The 14,828-nt window shown below is 47.2% G+C and overlaps 1 protein-coding gene across 6 annotated transcripts in view; it reads left to right on the forward strand.

Moving 5' to 3' along the window:
• The window catches only part of LOC108937363 (septin-9-like), a 46,026-nt gene that overhangs the window by 13,005 nt on the left and 18,193 nt on the right, over window positions 1-14,828 (forward strand). For 5 of the 6 annotated variants that reach the window (XM_018757255.2, XM_018757257.2, XM_018757260.2 and 2 more), the window contains one exon: window positions 7,246-7,803. In XM_018757255.2, coding sequence (XP_018612771.1) covers window positions 7,246-7,803 — 558 coding nt within the window. Of the gene's footprint in view, window positions 1-7,245; window positions 7,804-13,606; window positions 13,753-14,828 lie in introns of those variants that run through there. The other variant, XM_018757263.2, reaches the window with a different exon arrangement.

Raw genomic sequence — 14,828 nt, forward strand, 5'->3', positions numbered from 1 at the left:
GTGGCCAAGTACTACATGCCCATCGTGTGTGTGCATGACCGGCAGGAGATAGTGTAAATGGAACAATCTTGCGAAATGTGTGTTCCACAGCGTATGTAACTTTTAACATTCTGTACCAGGAGCTAACTGGTCATATTTAAGGTTGTGATCTTTGTATGAGGGGCTCGATGCTATATATATATACTCTGTAAATGTCAGGTTCTCATATATATCTATGAGAGCCTGATAGTCTGCCCCTTATTTTCCTGTCTGGCTTCTGTTTATTTTCCTCGTTTATTTTTCGCATTATGGATGTCACTGATTTAAATCAGACAAGTCAGGATGTACCTCCTGAAAATAAACATGCCTAGCAGGCTGGCCTGCTTTCACTCAGAGAAGGCAAAAGCAATTAGCTTAGAGGGCATCCATTCAGACTATTTACTATGCTGTAAGGTCGGGAAAATCATCATAATGCGGACCGAATTCATTTATGGTAGTATTGCGTTTAGTGCTTCACGTGTACCGTGAAGAAATTGATTGTAATTCAGGAATCGTCCTTGCTTTGTGTCAGGTTTAATTTTTGGGAGGGGGCGATGCAAAAAGAATCGGTAAGTATAAGTGTCGGGGATTTAGAAGAGGATACACGGGAACTTCAGGATGCATTATACAGGACCCTTTAGAGCTGCAGGTTTAACAATCAACAGTTGGAATAGATTGGAAACCAGCTCACGTGGACTGCAGCTGCCCATCGCTGCCGAACATCACTGTGTAATTTGTCCTCCGCATGACCCCAGCGCCCTCTACAGCAGTTTTGCTCAGTGGTACTTCGGTTTACAGCCCACATGCTCTTTTACACCAGTGGCCCTCCTGCAGAGAGTCTTCAGAGTTTCCACTGGTTTCGTCCAGCAAACAGCATTAGATTCGCTATCTTTGGTTCATTTGTATAGGAGACATCTTCATCCAGAACAACTTGCAGGATTACACAGTACAGATTTAAGGCTGTAAATCAGGTTTTATGCTCTGTTCAAGGACACAAGGGCAGGACCACAGATCCAGTACCGTAATTGCTTCTCTAATAAACGTACTGCTTTCTTATAAAAGACTCTTATGTACCTAAATTATCTCTCACTCACACACACACACACTTTCAGAACCGCTTGTCCCATACGGGGTCGCAGGGAACCGGAGCCTACCCGGTAACACAGGGCATAAGGCCGGAGGGGGAGGGGACACACCCAGGACGGGACGCCAGTCCGTCGCAAGGCACCCCAAGCAGGACTCGAACCCCCGACCCACCGGAGAGCAGGACTGTAGTCCAACCCACTGCGCCACCTCACCCTAAATTATCAAGTAAATCAAACTCGCTCCCTCGTCCATCGTAATGAAATGTGACTCTTGAGGATTTCTGCCTCTTTTTCGATCTCCCTGCATGTACTTCAGTTCTGACCGTAAGTCTACAGCAAGGCTCCATGCAGAGACATGGCAGCTCTCAGATGGGATGTAGGCCTTTGGGTAGCGAGAGGAAATTCCTTGCAAAGCGCAAATTCTGTGGGTGCTGAAAATGTCTGGGCAGACCGAGCTGCAGTTCCCACTGCCTGGCCTCCGTTTAGTAGCCTGCGCCACCATTAAAACCTCTTTTTGTCGGGGTCAGGGAGTCTAGGAGGAAAGAGGGCGAGAAGAGCATCTGTGGGCCACTAGCACTGTAAAGATAACACAGACTTTGTACCGAATTTGTAGGAAGTCGATGGGGTTAGGATGGAATGGGAATTAAATTACTGGGATTGTTTATATGAGGCTATATTTGTTTTGTGGTGTGCTGACAAAAAAAAAAAAAAAACCACTGATAGAACACGGCAATTCTTTGGTATCTCAAGACAGATGAAAACCATTTTCTGAGAAACTGCTGTGGGATCTGGGAGAAGAAGAAAAGCTGTGTACCCACACTCATGTTCATTAACACTTTCACCGACATGTGTCAGCGGTCACAACATCGTCAGCCTGCAACACTTCAGCCTTATACATCATTGCCTTATGTGTACGATCAGTAGGTTTTGCGTTTAAAAAAACTCGTGACGGCCCAGCTCTCTTCTGCAAGTAAATAAACATTACAGCAGACTGGGAAAAGTTAGTTTTGTGTTAGAAGTGATTCTTGTCGGTCATCAGTCATGTGCGTACTCGGGTATTTACTGACAGGCAGCGTTTTTGCTCATTGCTGGAGGCATCTGGTTGCTTTTAACTTCGACGTACATGTTGACTTTTTGGAATAAGAGGATGTTTCTAGCCCTGTTTGGGCTTCGTTATTTTGCTCTTTGTTGATTTTATTCCCCATTTGGATGCAGACAACCAAGTCCCTGCCCTCATCTAACCAAGGTTACTGACGTAGGGCCACCGTCCGGTGCATGAGAAGTGGTTCGAGGAAAGACCGCCCTTAACCAGAAATCTTACCACAGGGGAAAGAGGGGTTCCGAGGGCTTCCGGGCCATTTCGGAGCGGTGCTGGGCTGTTATGCCTCCTTATCCACAGAGACTGGCTCAGGAGAATGCAGGAGAGGTGCTTTTACATGATTGTTTACCATACGTTGCAGCTGTACATGTTTGTGTGTCTCTGTGTGTTTTGGTCAAGGTGTTGTTTATCTGCACTGAGACCACATCAGCAATACACGCACAACGCCTCCAGCCTTTACCCAACAATCAAAACTGTTTTCGCTCCTTTCGTCGGCTTCTTCGTGGACCTACCGTTTTCATTATGCTTTTCCTTTCTCATTAGAAGAAAGCAGTCCTGCGGTACTTTCACTGTAAGTGCTGTTGCCAGTGATTCGGCAGCCCTGCTTGTAGTCTCCCTATAAACCATATTACAGGTTTTTTCAGAACTTCATCTGGGGGAAACTTGTGACTGTTTTTTTTTTTTTGGACATACAAATGGATATGGCTGCTTAGGCAAGTATTTTCCATTGACCTCAGAGAGTCTAATGAGATAGGATTAAGATGGAGCTCATAATTTACAAAACACACAAGTGGGTGAAAGTACTCAAGTAGAGGTCTGGCGTTCTAGTTTCAAAGGCAAAAAGCTCAGAGTCTGCTCTCCTCCGCTACCACCCCCGCTTCCCTTAGGTACGTGCAGTTCGTCGGACTTCAGTCAGAGAATGTGGCCTTGCGCTGAGGTGCGGGGGGTGGGGGTGTCCATGCTGCGGTGAGTCAAGTCTAGATGCTTGTGTGATGATGACCTCTGTGTGCGATTCCTCGCGCCGCATAGGTGAAACCATTCCGCCGCCCCCGTCTTCCTCAGAGGAGGAAGAGGGCTGGTCTCAGGTTACTGCCTTTCGCAGCTTTGTTTTGACTCCTGTGGTCTGTAAGTGCAAAATACCTACCTGACTCCTCTGGATACCTTGTGTGGACAATGAAATAATGAAATAATTATGCGAAAAAGGTTAAGCCAAAAAAAAGATTGCTGTTTCAGTCAAGCAAAATTGTCAGCGAGTTGCTGCAAATGCCGCATTGCCAGTCATGCTACTATTAGCTTTTTTTGGCATCAACCGGCAAATACGGGGCAGTACAGTGGCACAGCAAGTAGCGCTGCTTTCTCGAAGTGTTGGGTGGTGCAAGAGGACATGGGTTTGATCCCTGCTCAGTCTGTGTGGAGTTTGCATGTTCTCCCTGTGTCTGTGTGGGTTTTCTCTGTGTGCTCTGGTTACCTCCCACAGTCCAAAGATGTGCTGTTCAGGTTCCCCCATACTGTGTGAGTGACAGAGAGAGTGTGTTTCACTGATGTACAGATGAGTGACCCAGTGTAAGTAGTGTATCTAGCAGTGTAAGTCACCTTGGTGAATAAGGTGTGTGGGCTGATAACACTACATAGAGGTCATTGGAAGTCACTTTGGAGAAAAGCATCTGCTTAATAAATCAGTGTAAATATGGCTTGTTTTGTCACATGCTACACACACATAAATGTACAGCCTTGGAAATATAGGCTGCTGAAGTGGATGTGCAAACATTACTGGTTCCTTTCTCTCTTCTCTACGTGTCGTCCTTCCACTTTCTGTCTGCTTCTGTCCCCATCAGCTCGATCATTCTGCGGAGATGCTGACAAACCACAGATGATGCACGCTGCTCTGGTGTGGGTTTAACTAGTGACAGGTTTCAGCACATTCACAGCAAACAGTTCCTGATTTAGGTCTAAAATAAGTCATATTTGCAATGGTGCGTGTAGCAAGCAGTGTGTATGAATGCCACGTGTGAATAGCACGCTGGTGTCTGATGTTGCTGCTGCTCTGTAGCTCTCCACAGCCTGTGTGTTTGCCATCCTGGTGCTGTGCCGTGGCAGCTATGGCAATGCACAGGCCTGCTAAATCACACTGGAGCCACTATGACCGTGTGTACAAGTTGTGACTTATTGAAGGTGGGAGGAGGAAAGAGGAGGCTCACCTATGTGTGTGATCTGGAGGACCGAGGGAGGTTCTCCCCATTTCCATACAGGATGTGGAAGTGGGAGAAAGGTGTATAAGCTGCCATGGCATGACTTATACCTTGACTTTGTCTTGCATCTCATATTGACATACCTTTTCTGCGTATCACCATCATTTATACTTCTTAAGCATGATTACAAATGACCTCGCTTTATGGAGATCTGTTGAAAAGAAGTGTTCTGAGGTTCTATCTATGTCGGCGCATCAGTCATCATTAGAAGAGTTGTATTTCTGTGTGATTTTTAGGGCTATGATTTTGATTTTGCCGAAGGTCAACACAATCCTGTATGTTCCAGCTCATTGTATGTGGGCCATGTCTGGCCTCTCATCTCTGCTCCTAGTTCTTGCTTTGACAGGAGCTCCATTTGCAATTTCCGAGCATTGAGGAAGGCTCAGTCCTGGGAAAGGGCAGCTGGGCAGCGGCCTGAGCCCTGTCAGAGGAACCCAGGGAGTATGGGCGCTATGGAATAAAGCTTGCCTTTGTCCTAGAGATCAGCTGCGAGCAACACCTGGACAGTATGCTGAAAAGCTGGGAGGCTGGAATTTAAACTTCATGTTGGCGCCTGTCTCTGACAGAGGAATGCACGTGACCAAACACGGTTGAGTTTGCAGCCATAACCCTCCTAGTTCAGTGTGCATGACTGACCCACATGTTCAAACTCTATCAGAGCAACTTGTATCCAGTCATTGCCCAAATGTAAAATGATACACCAGAATCCAGTATAACAGGAACACAAGTTATCTACTATAGCATACAGCACTCTGGATTCAGATGAGACACAGAAGTATGCACAGGCAATATTTGTACTAATTATTTATTAAAAGAGCAACCAGCAGAAAAATAATGCATTTTGTTTAAAAACCATTTTCCCTCAAGAACCTGCCCCTAAAGTCAGCCTTTTTATCTTGCTTAGTATCCTCTGAACACAGTCACCACATTATATTCCCCATAAATTGCCCCAGCGGTTGAACACTTTACTTACATCTTACCCACAATCCAGCTATTTACGATATACCCGTTTTCCCGCCAAAACTCTCGGTAACACGGGTCGTTGCAATATATTGATTCTAGAACAATGTGCTGGAATACAGACCAAAGAATAAAAATGTGCCTCCACTGACAGCAAACTTCCAGGAAATGGCTTGTTTGTTTTCTTGAGAGTCACTGAACTTGTTTCATGATACAGCTTGTATTAGGAGCCAGTTCTGTGTTTGACTGAAAATACTGGCTTTCGAGGCTGTTTTACCATGCAATATTTGTGCATGATTTAATGGCAGGTATATGTCAATGTTTGCCGGAGAGAATGTTTCTGCAGTTGTTGTTGTAAGTCATCATATTTATATCTTTGCTGGCCAACAGTGACTGGTGCAGATTTGTTTCTTTGTGTTCTTTTTTGTTTATCTGGACGGATTGGATTTACTTACTCAGCAGGCACAAGACAATGGAAATGTGGTACTAAGTGCGGTACCGAAAGGCAAAGGAAAGCCTTCACTGAGCTACAGTGCAGGTGTGAACATCTGCGCTTTCAGAGCATCGTAATAAAACAACTCACCTGTGGCCAGCTTCACTGTTGGGATGTCTCTTTTACAGTCGGGTGTCCTGAAAAGAAACTTGGTCTGGACAGAAATGCTTTTAAAGATACATTTCATGATGTCAGTGACGAGATTTAGCCCCTGCTTTAAGAAAATTTTTAGCTGAAACCAGAGGAAGGTTGATGTGCTCATAGCCCTGGTTCCAAAGCTAGGCTTTATGGTGGTACTCCGTCTGCACGGGGGTGAGACTCAGAAGCCCCAGGGCACCAGGCCCTAGTCCCACAGCATGGATCTGGGATGAGATGTTCCTCAGGGCAGGAATGACAGCTTGTCTGTGCAGATCCCCTGCGTCGAAACCTGCCAGAAAGCAGCCCTGCATCTTGTGGATATGATGTCAGCTGGTTGCTATCCAAGTTGGACTCTGGAGAAGCAGAACCAAAAGTCTCGCCTGCAGTGTGTGTAGTTTACTCAGAGGGAGGGTTTGCCTTCGCAAAACGCCCTTCGGCACGAATGTAAGTGAAACCTTTTCGTGTGCGTTTGTGTGTGTGTTGGTCTGTCCCTTTGGGGTACACGTGTCCGTGCGATCAGGGAAGTTTTCTCATTCCCATTTCTCCGAGAAGTCATCGAGATAGTGACGCACTTTCGCAACCTTCCGACGGGCGTTGCGGCGTGTTATGTGTAGCTCAATTCACCTAGCTCTGCTTGGTTCCAGAGGTGTCTGTTTTATGGTCTCTTGGGACTTATTAACTTCTCTCCCTGCGGTGGAACGCTGGTGCCTGAGCTCAGATTCCCACGTGAAAAAAATCTCTAAATATCCGAAGATGAATATATATATATTTTTTTGCTTCTAGCCATGTTAGTGGTACACGATTTTAGTGGTGAGGTATTACGCTGCAGCAGTTCCTGCACTCAGCGTTTAATAAAGTGTAGTTATTTATCTGGTGTTCGGAGATGTTTCTTCCCTTTAAAAGCTTTTAAATTCACGACAGCAGTATGGAATTAATCACGGTGCCACTTTAACTGTTATTACGACGCTCATATTGTGCAGCACATATATAAAATGTCAGGATGCTTAACTGCGTCAAGATGCAGCAATAAAAGTGGAATTTGTGTTCGGGCTGATGGATGTTTTTGTTAAAATGCAGTATGTTTGGAATGAAATACAGTCGTACAGTAAATGTAATGTTTCTAGTAGGCAGCTGCTAAGTGATGTCTGCCTTGCATGCGGTGTTTCTCATGTATGCGTTTGTTGCGTTTATCTTGTCTTTCAGCTCTGAAAAGGTCATTTGAGACCGAGGAGGCAGACACGTCTGCAGCACCGCTCACTCGCAGAGCAGCTAACCTTCGCTCCTCCACGTCCTCCTCCAGCCAGAGGCTGCAGGAACTTGTCGCTCGCAACTCCGACTCCACGTCTTCCTCCACCTCCAGGGTGACCTCAGAGGCGCCGGGCCAGCGAGCGGTCAAGTCTGTTCTGCAGCGGGTGGAACCGTCAGGGGCGCGCGTGCCCGAGCCTGCGTCCCGCCGCACGGAGCTCTCTGTCGACGTGTCCTCCAGGCTGGTGGATAGCACTCCCGGTTCTGGAATCGCCCGCTTTGGGCTGAGGAGGCCCGACACCACATCCCGAAGGGCTGAACCTGCCCCTGCGGCGTCTCGCCTCCCCGAACAGCCCCAGAGGAAAGCGGACCACCCCAGCCCTGTGGAGGTGCCCTCGAGACGACCCGAGGTTTCAGAAGACAGCACCGGCCCAGCAGCCAGTGAACCGCAAACACCGAGCGAGCACAAGACGCAGCAGTCCCCCCTCTCAGACGTGTCCGTTAAGCTTCCTGACAGTAAGTCCATTCATTTCTTCGTTGGTGAGCGCCTTACACACATCAGTGCCGAGAGATTCTATTGTGAACCTTCTGAAGGTGTCTAACTAGCGCTGGACTTGGACATTCAGTTTGGAGTTTTTTCAACCTGGTACGAACTGTATTTGTTTACGAAGGGTCTCCGAAAAATGCAAAATGAGGTGGAAGCAACCCTTGAGTACATCTTTTATGGATTTTAGTGTTTTTTTTTGAGGCTCTGCATGTAGTTTGAGTGTGTTACTGCACCGCAGGCGTTTTCTGAATGTGGAACACAGAAGGCTTTCTGTTCAGCGCATGTGATAATGATGAGAGTAACAGCAGTTTCTCCACAGGAAAGAATTTGAGAAGTCAAGCTTCCACTAATTAATAAGGCGAATCCTTTTAAGGGCTCCGTATTAAATCTGAGATGGAGTTGCGGTGAAAAAGACTGCCCTCTTTGCTGTAAATGTGGGATTATTAGCGTTGCCCCTTTTTCCCAGGAAAGCACCGATCAAACTTCACTGTAAATGTTTCTCTCCACTTCCACCTCCTGTTGTCTTTTCTTGTGAAAATATCTTTCAGGCCACACTGGGCTGTGGCGGAGTTTTTTGTGGTCCCTTTGTATGTTGATCCTGCCCTTCAGTCAAGAAGATGTAAGACTCTTTATTCCTAACTTGAATGACATGAATCAGAGCAGTGGGAATATCTCTTCACGGCATGGTATCGGTATCTCCTTCATGGACCAGCATTCCCATCCGAAGGGCTTCCAGTAGCACACCTGACGCCTAACTATTTGCTTACTGCCTCCTCGGTATTCAGAAATCTCAGCCCGCAGTCCTTGGCCCTCCAGGTGAAGACCACACTGGGTGTAACAGTTCCTGTAATGGCAAAGAAACAAAAAAATGTGGTGAGCAGCAATGAGCGGGAGTATGTGAATCCCCAAATCCACCTTTCCACCAGCACCCTTTTTTGGTCCCTGGGTGCTTTGTTCAGCATCTGCATCTGGACAATTGTCACGGACGAGACTGGGAGACAGTGGACACAATCACAGAAGCTTATTAAGAATGCCAAAAGGGCAAACCAGAATCGTAGTCGTGGGGCAGGCAAGGGTCAGTCGAGGGACGAACGTTGTTCCTGGGACAAAACAGGAGCCACGGTCGATTTAACAAAGCCGAGGTCCGGATCCGAACGCGTGGAGCCAGGGGATCGGGAACGAAGGGGCGAAGAGGATCGAGAGGGACAGGGAAAGTGTCCGTATCCTCTGTGGATGCGTAGTCAAAGCGGTGGTTCCGGAAAGGTTCTGCAACCTGCTGAGTCGACGTGGTGCTTTTATACCCTGCCGGTTTGATTTGGTGCAGGTGCCGTCGCTTGGGCTGATGACGTGGGCATGGCAACAGTTTTTACTGCCAGTTTTGTATCTTTGTAGGATAGTGCTATCAATCCGGCATAGTGAATTAATGTAAAACCTTTGTAGCCTTTCTGTGCTCTGGGTCCAGATGTGTTAGGAAAGAGAGATTAACAGCTTTTCTGTTCCCTAACTTCCGTGGTTTTGAGTACAGAGGGGTTGCTGTGGGAGGAATATCTGTCATACACCATTGTGAGTTGCAGATGGAGACTCGGGGTGCATGTCGTGTGTCCAGGCAATCCCCCAAACGGTTAATTCACTGCAGCTGCCTCAACCGCCTGTCCGAGATGTCGAAAATGGCCAGACAATTGTTCTTTCTTCTGTCAGCCGCGTGTGTGGTCTCCCCACTGCAACGACCACATTGCCTGAAAATTATGATTTCTTCTGTAGTTTAAAACAAAAAAAATTCTGTCATAATTTATTTAATGCACACACATTAAAATACATCCTCCAAATCACGGTGCTCCATCTTAAACTCCTTTCAGTAGCGCGGTGCTCTTCGTTGTTGCCTTGCACTCAAAGGATGCTGTTCCTTGATCGTGGTTCTTACCCCGAATTGCTCCAGTACAGGGATCTCTAAACCTGGGGCACAGTCTGCATTGAAGATAACGCTGTCGAGCTAAATAAAAATTAAAAGTGTAATTAAGATGATTTCAGGCAACACAGTGTTGCAGCAAGTGCGCGGGCTTCTGTTTTTTCCATGTTCTGTCTCTGTGTCTGCATGGAGCTCTCGCACACAGAAGCATGTCTCAGTCATCCGGCCGGAGACTCCGTTTCCACCGAGAGGCCCCGATGCCAATTATGCTGTAGCAGAACCTTCCAAAAGAAAAAATGTATTCTCTAGCCTTGACTCTTTATTCATATATCCAACTCTGTTGAAGTATTCCTTTGCATAAATCAGCAGCATCTGAGTTATGGCTTTGTGTACTGTCTGCTTCACCCTTCCCACGCTGCACTGCGCAGCCTCTCCGCAGTTCAGAGTAAATTCCTGCGGGGGGTCCTGCTGAGTCAGTGCCGTCCGTTCTTCCAAGCTATACCGACCTCCTCCCAGGACCAAGGCCGTCACAGAGACACAGGGAACTGTAGGCAGGGGTGACGCAGCGTTCCTAAAATCGTGCCAGAGATCCTTCGACATTTGTACTTTTCAGCGGCGGCGGCCACGTCTTCATGTCAACCACACTTCAAGTACACTCTGCGACCGCTCACACGTACACACATTGACACGTGCGTGGCTTTTTGCAGTTCCTACCGTATTCATTATTTCCCACACCTTCGTGTTGCTGCTCTTCCTCCAGACAGACTGTTCTTGTGTCAAATAAGTTCATAGATCTTAGCAATGGAACTGGTGTTGCACCTTTGAACCAGGTTGTCGATCCGAATTGCTCAGATGAAATATCTTAATGCATAAATTGGTGAAGCCAAAGAGTTGCAGGTTGCTCTTAATGAAGCTGTTGGGTGCGGTAATAATTGTTCGAGAAAAATAAGTAGTGATTACGGCATAAAAGACTGTAGGAGAAGTAACGTGAGCTTCTCACTGAAGAGTCGGAAAGTAGACGCAAAAAGCGAAGCGAAGACGCCCATGCTCTCTTTGCTTAACCCTCTGGTGGGCTGTTTATTATTTCTTGTGTCTGTTACCCATGCACTAGGTGTTCAACGCCTTTGTTGTTGCTCTTCTGTCTTTTAAAGTGTTTCGGGGTGATGTGTTTGCGACCAAGCAATAACAAAGCAGCGCAGTGTTCCAAGACCCAGCGCTCGGCATGGTCTGATGGGCCCTGACACCACATGACCCCCATGAGACCCTGAGAGAGACTCATAGATTCCAGTGGGGCTTGAGCTTCCAACACAAGTTCCCAGCCTTCATCATTCTCCACCCTGCAGGACCGTGGGTGCCGAAGCTCGTTGAGCAATAAGGCAATCGGTGCTGGATTTTATGGTTATATGTGACTTTATGAGTCCGGCACTATGTTTTTGTCGAGAGTTTTTGGCCGAACGGCTCTTTCTGCTCTGAATCGGCTGTAAGTTAAGTCCCCGAAGTGACGTTTGTGCCTAAGGAAAGCTGCCTGACGCTCCGTAAGCGTGCGCGTCTGACGTAGACCTTCCGCGCCGTGTTTATCTCTGCAGCAGATGGATGGAGTTAGATGCATGACCTGGGTGTGAGGGGGGTCGGCAAGGCAGGATGTTCCTGCTGGAAGTGAGCCGCCTGTGGGCGTGTCACTATGACAGTGAGCGCTGAGTCTGAAACATCCCATTGCTGAACACACACCAGAAGTTTGCTCCCCAGAAAGTCTTATCAGGAAAGGAGTCTGCTTTATTGTTTTACTGTGCGGATAGTAAGGAAACACAGCATGACAGGATTAGATTAATCCTGCTTTAGAATCTGTTTCGCTGAAGAAATGGCAAAACCACATGCGTTATGTTCCACTTCGTGAAGAATTTGTGGAAGCAGACTGGGATCTTCTGGATGCCGGGTGGGAATAATTTGATTGTGGAGATAATCTACCATTCCATTCTTTTAAGGGTTTCCAAGATCAGCAGCCTAACCATTAAGTGCAATTAGAAAATGGCTTTGAAATTACCAGTTTATTTAAAAAGATGGTCTGTTAGCACTTTTCTAGATTGAGAAACATCTGGGGCATGGCGTCAGTTTAGTTCGATAACAGCAACGAACAGAAGATTTGGCTCATCCTTTGGTATACGAGGGACACTGGCCCACTGAGTAATCTCAGCTGGTTTTTGCCCTTAGTTACTGCAACAGGTCAGTTGCTCATCCAAAGATGGAGACAGAAACTTCACAGATCTGGAGGTCAATGAGCAACAAAGGCTGCTATTCAGCACTGCTTTAGAACTACAAGGCTTGTATTATACACACACTGGCTGAAACTGCTCATCCCAGCAAGCCAGAGCCTAACCCAGCAACACAGGGCAGAGGACATACCCAGTCCATCAGAAGGCACCCCAGACCCACAAGAGAGCAGGACCCAGCCAAGCCTACTACATCACCATGCCCCCTGGGGACATTGCTTGTTTTAGTTCTATTAACTTGTTTAACTGATGCTTTCCTCCAAAGCCACTTATAATTATTTACCCATTTATGCAGCTGGGTAATTTTACTGGAGCAATTTAGGGTAAGTACCTTGTTCAAGGGTAGTACAGTCAGGGGTGGTGGATCAAACCTGCAACCTTGGGATCCGAAGGCAGTAGTTCTAACCACTATGCTACCAGCTGTCCCTGGTGCTCTTTTTTTTTACTCTTTTCAGATACAAATGTACTGTGTATTTTTTTTAGTTAAAGATCAGCGTGTGTTGGATGTGCGTTTGTACATTTTACAGTGAAAAAGTCACTTGAGTGCAGGAGCTGCTGCAGGTCTGACAATGACCAGTAGAAGTCACTGTTACACAGGTGGTGTTTTTCGTTGCACAGAAACAAACAGCCAGGTATGGGAATGCCAGCAAAGAAGATTTGGATGTTGTTTTATGGCAGTGCTAAGTACTCTGTATGTACCGGAAAACTTTCTCATACAGTTATCATTCTAAGCACTCAAACTGTTTTAAACCAATGCACAGATTAACTGAACACACAGAGTAGTATTTCAGCGTCTAAATGTCTGCCATATGGTGGTGCCGTTAACATTTTGGCTTTTCTCTGACTATATTTGCTGTGCACATATGAACGCATCGTCGAATCTAGTCGCTTTGCAGTTGCTGGGATGAGCGCAATGTGTGTGTTTGTATTTTGCTTGGCCCCCGAGTGCTCTCTGCTGACTCAGTGTTGCCACATCAGCAGTAATGAGATGGGGGGGAGCTGTGTTGCAGATACAGAGGCATCGGTCGAAGGTCCCTCCACCAAAGTATTATAGATTGTTAGAGGACAGTGCCCTTGCGAGTGCCTGTCTTTACTTTTGCAGCGGTAATGATTTAAGAGGATGGTGAGGTACGGATTTTGGGCAGCCCTGACTTATGAGGTGAGTGGCTTTCGTCCCTCTTATTTTTAACAGTGTGTAAAGGAAGCGCTTCCTGTCTTCCTAGAGCTAACGCTCACGTGACCTTGAAAACATACTGAGCCCTAGAATACAGAGCACAGAGGAGTCGCAGCTTCACCCGGCGCAATATGCCGGAAAAAGGGCCTTTTGATTTAGATGAGTGGCTTTCCGGTTGACCTGAGGTGTCCCTCTCGTGAGCTCGCCCTAGGTACCAAGCATGAGGCAACAACATTACTGGAAGACGGATGACCTGGTGTTTACTGGTCGGTGGCTAGAAATGAGTCCCACTTCCAACCAGTTTGCATTTTGATCGTTAGGAAGGACAGTGTCTCCTCGCACGTACATCATAGGAACTTCAGTTCCCAGCAGGCCTGAGTGTCCCCGCTTTTTGGTTTCCCTGCCCTCCCCCAACACGAAGTGTGTTTACTATTAAGACGCAGGGCGAACAACTTATTCTGTGGTTCGTGAAAGATAGTGTGTAGCAGTTGAACAACGGCATCCGAACCTCCACGTCTGACACCAGAGTGGCTTTCGCTCGCCTCTGGGACCAGCAGATCTGCGGTGCTCTGTGAGTATCCAGGCAGGGCCGTAATCGGGGACGTTGTAGCAAAAACGGTGCCGACTACGAGTGTCGAGGAGCAGGTCACTCCTCTCATTTAAGAGGGAGGACCAGGACATAAGTGTAAAATATGGCTGTTAGTCATTGTTTAGTTTTTCCAGCTTTCTCCGTCTTTTCTTCTCTCCCTCGCTCTCTGTTAAGAGGCCCGGGGGTGGAAAGCCGTTCCCTTTTCCTGGGTGGGTAGAAAGGAGGAAGGAGGAGGAGCAGCAGGATGGTTTCGTTGTCTGTGCGGCGGAGAAATGCCGTGGTGGAACACTGTTTGATTCCGGAGGAATTCGGGCTGACTCCACACGGCGTCACGGGAGTCGGCTGGAGCGGCACAGAGCCGCGCAGGGCCACGCAGCTGGGACGGCTTTCGGCCTTAATGGCCTTTAACTAGCGGAAACCCAGCGATCACAAAACAGGAGGGAAAAAAAAAAACTTGCACGACCACCTCTCAGACCACACTTTCTGACAGTGGGTACGCTTTGGGACGGCTTGTCAACCGTGGTATGCGCCGTTTACCCTCACATGTCAGACAAGTGGCTAACAACCTATGCAATACTTACAAACGCAGCTAAATGAAAGTTTCCACTTTTTTCTCATTAGGCTTTTACTCCTTGGTCTGAGTTGATATAAACAGTGCTCTTCAGCCTACGTGTATAGGTTGTTTGTCGCGGGAAAGACGTAGATTAGTGTAGTCCTCTATCTGCGTTTAGGAGGAGAACGCAAGGTTCGGTGTTTGTCTCGTCTCCCAAGGTGCCGCTTTCGGAGAAATACGTCCGATCAGACATCGTCGGGGTGCTTTCAGTAATTTGTTCCATATCTTGTGAGAGATGTAGTTGTACCTCCGGCTGAGCTTCCTTCCCCTGTCTTTTCACCGGGGAAAATTTATACTGGTCTCTTTCCAGAACTGCACAATGCAAGTTCATTCTCTCGGCATTGTTCATTCCGAGTCAAAGCAAAATGTCCCCTTGGAAGCACTGAGGGGGAGAAGTAAAACAAATATATTGGATCCAGATACACAGAGAAGTTGTGCGTTTAAT

Source organism: Scleropages formosus, chromosome 8, assembly GCF_900964775.1.
Source record: "Scleropages formosus chromosome 8, fSclFor1.1, whole genome shotgun sequence".
NCBI lineage: Eukaryota > Metazoa > Chordata > Actinopteri > Osteoglossiformes > Osteoglossidae > Scleropages > Scleropages formosus.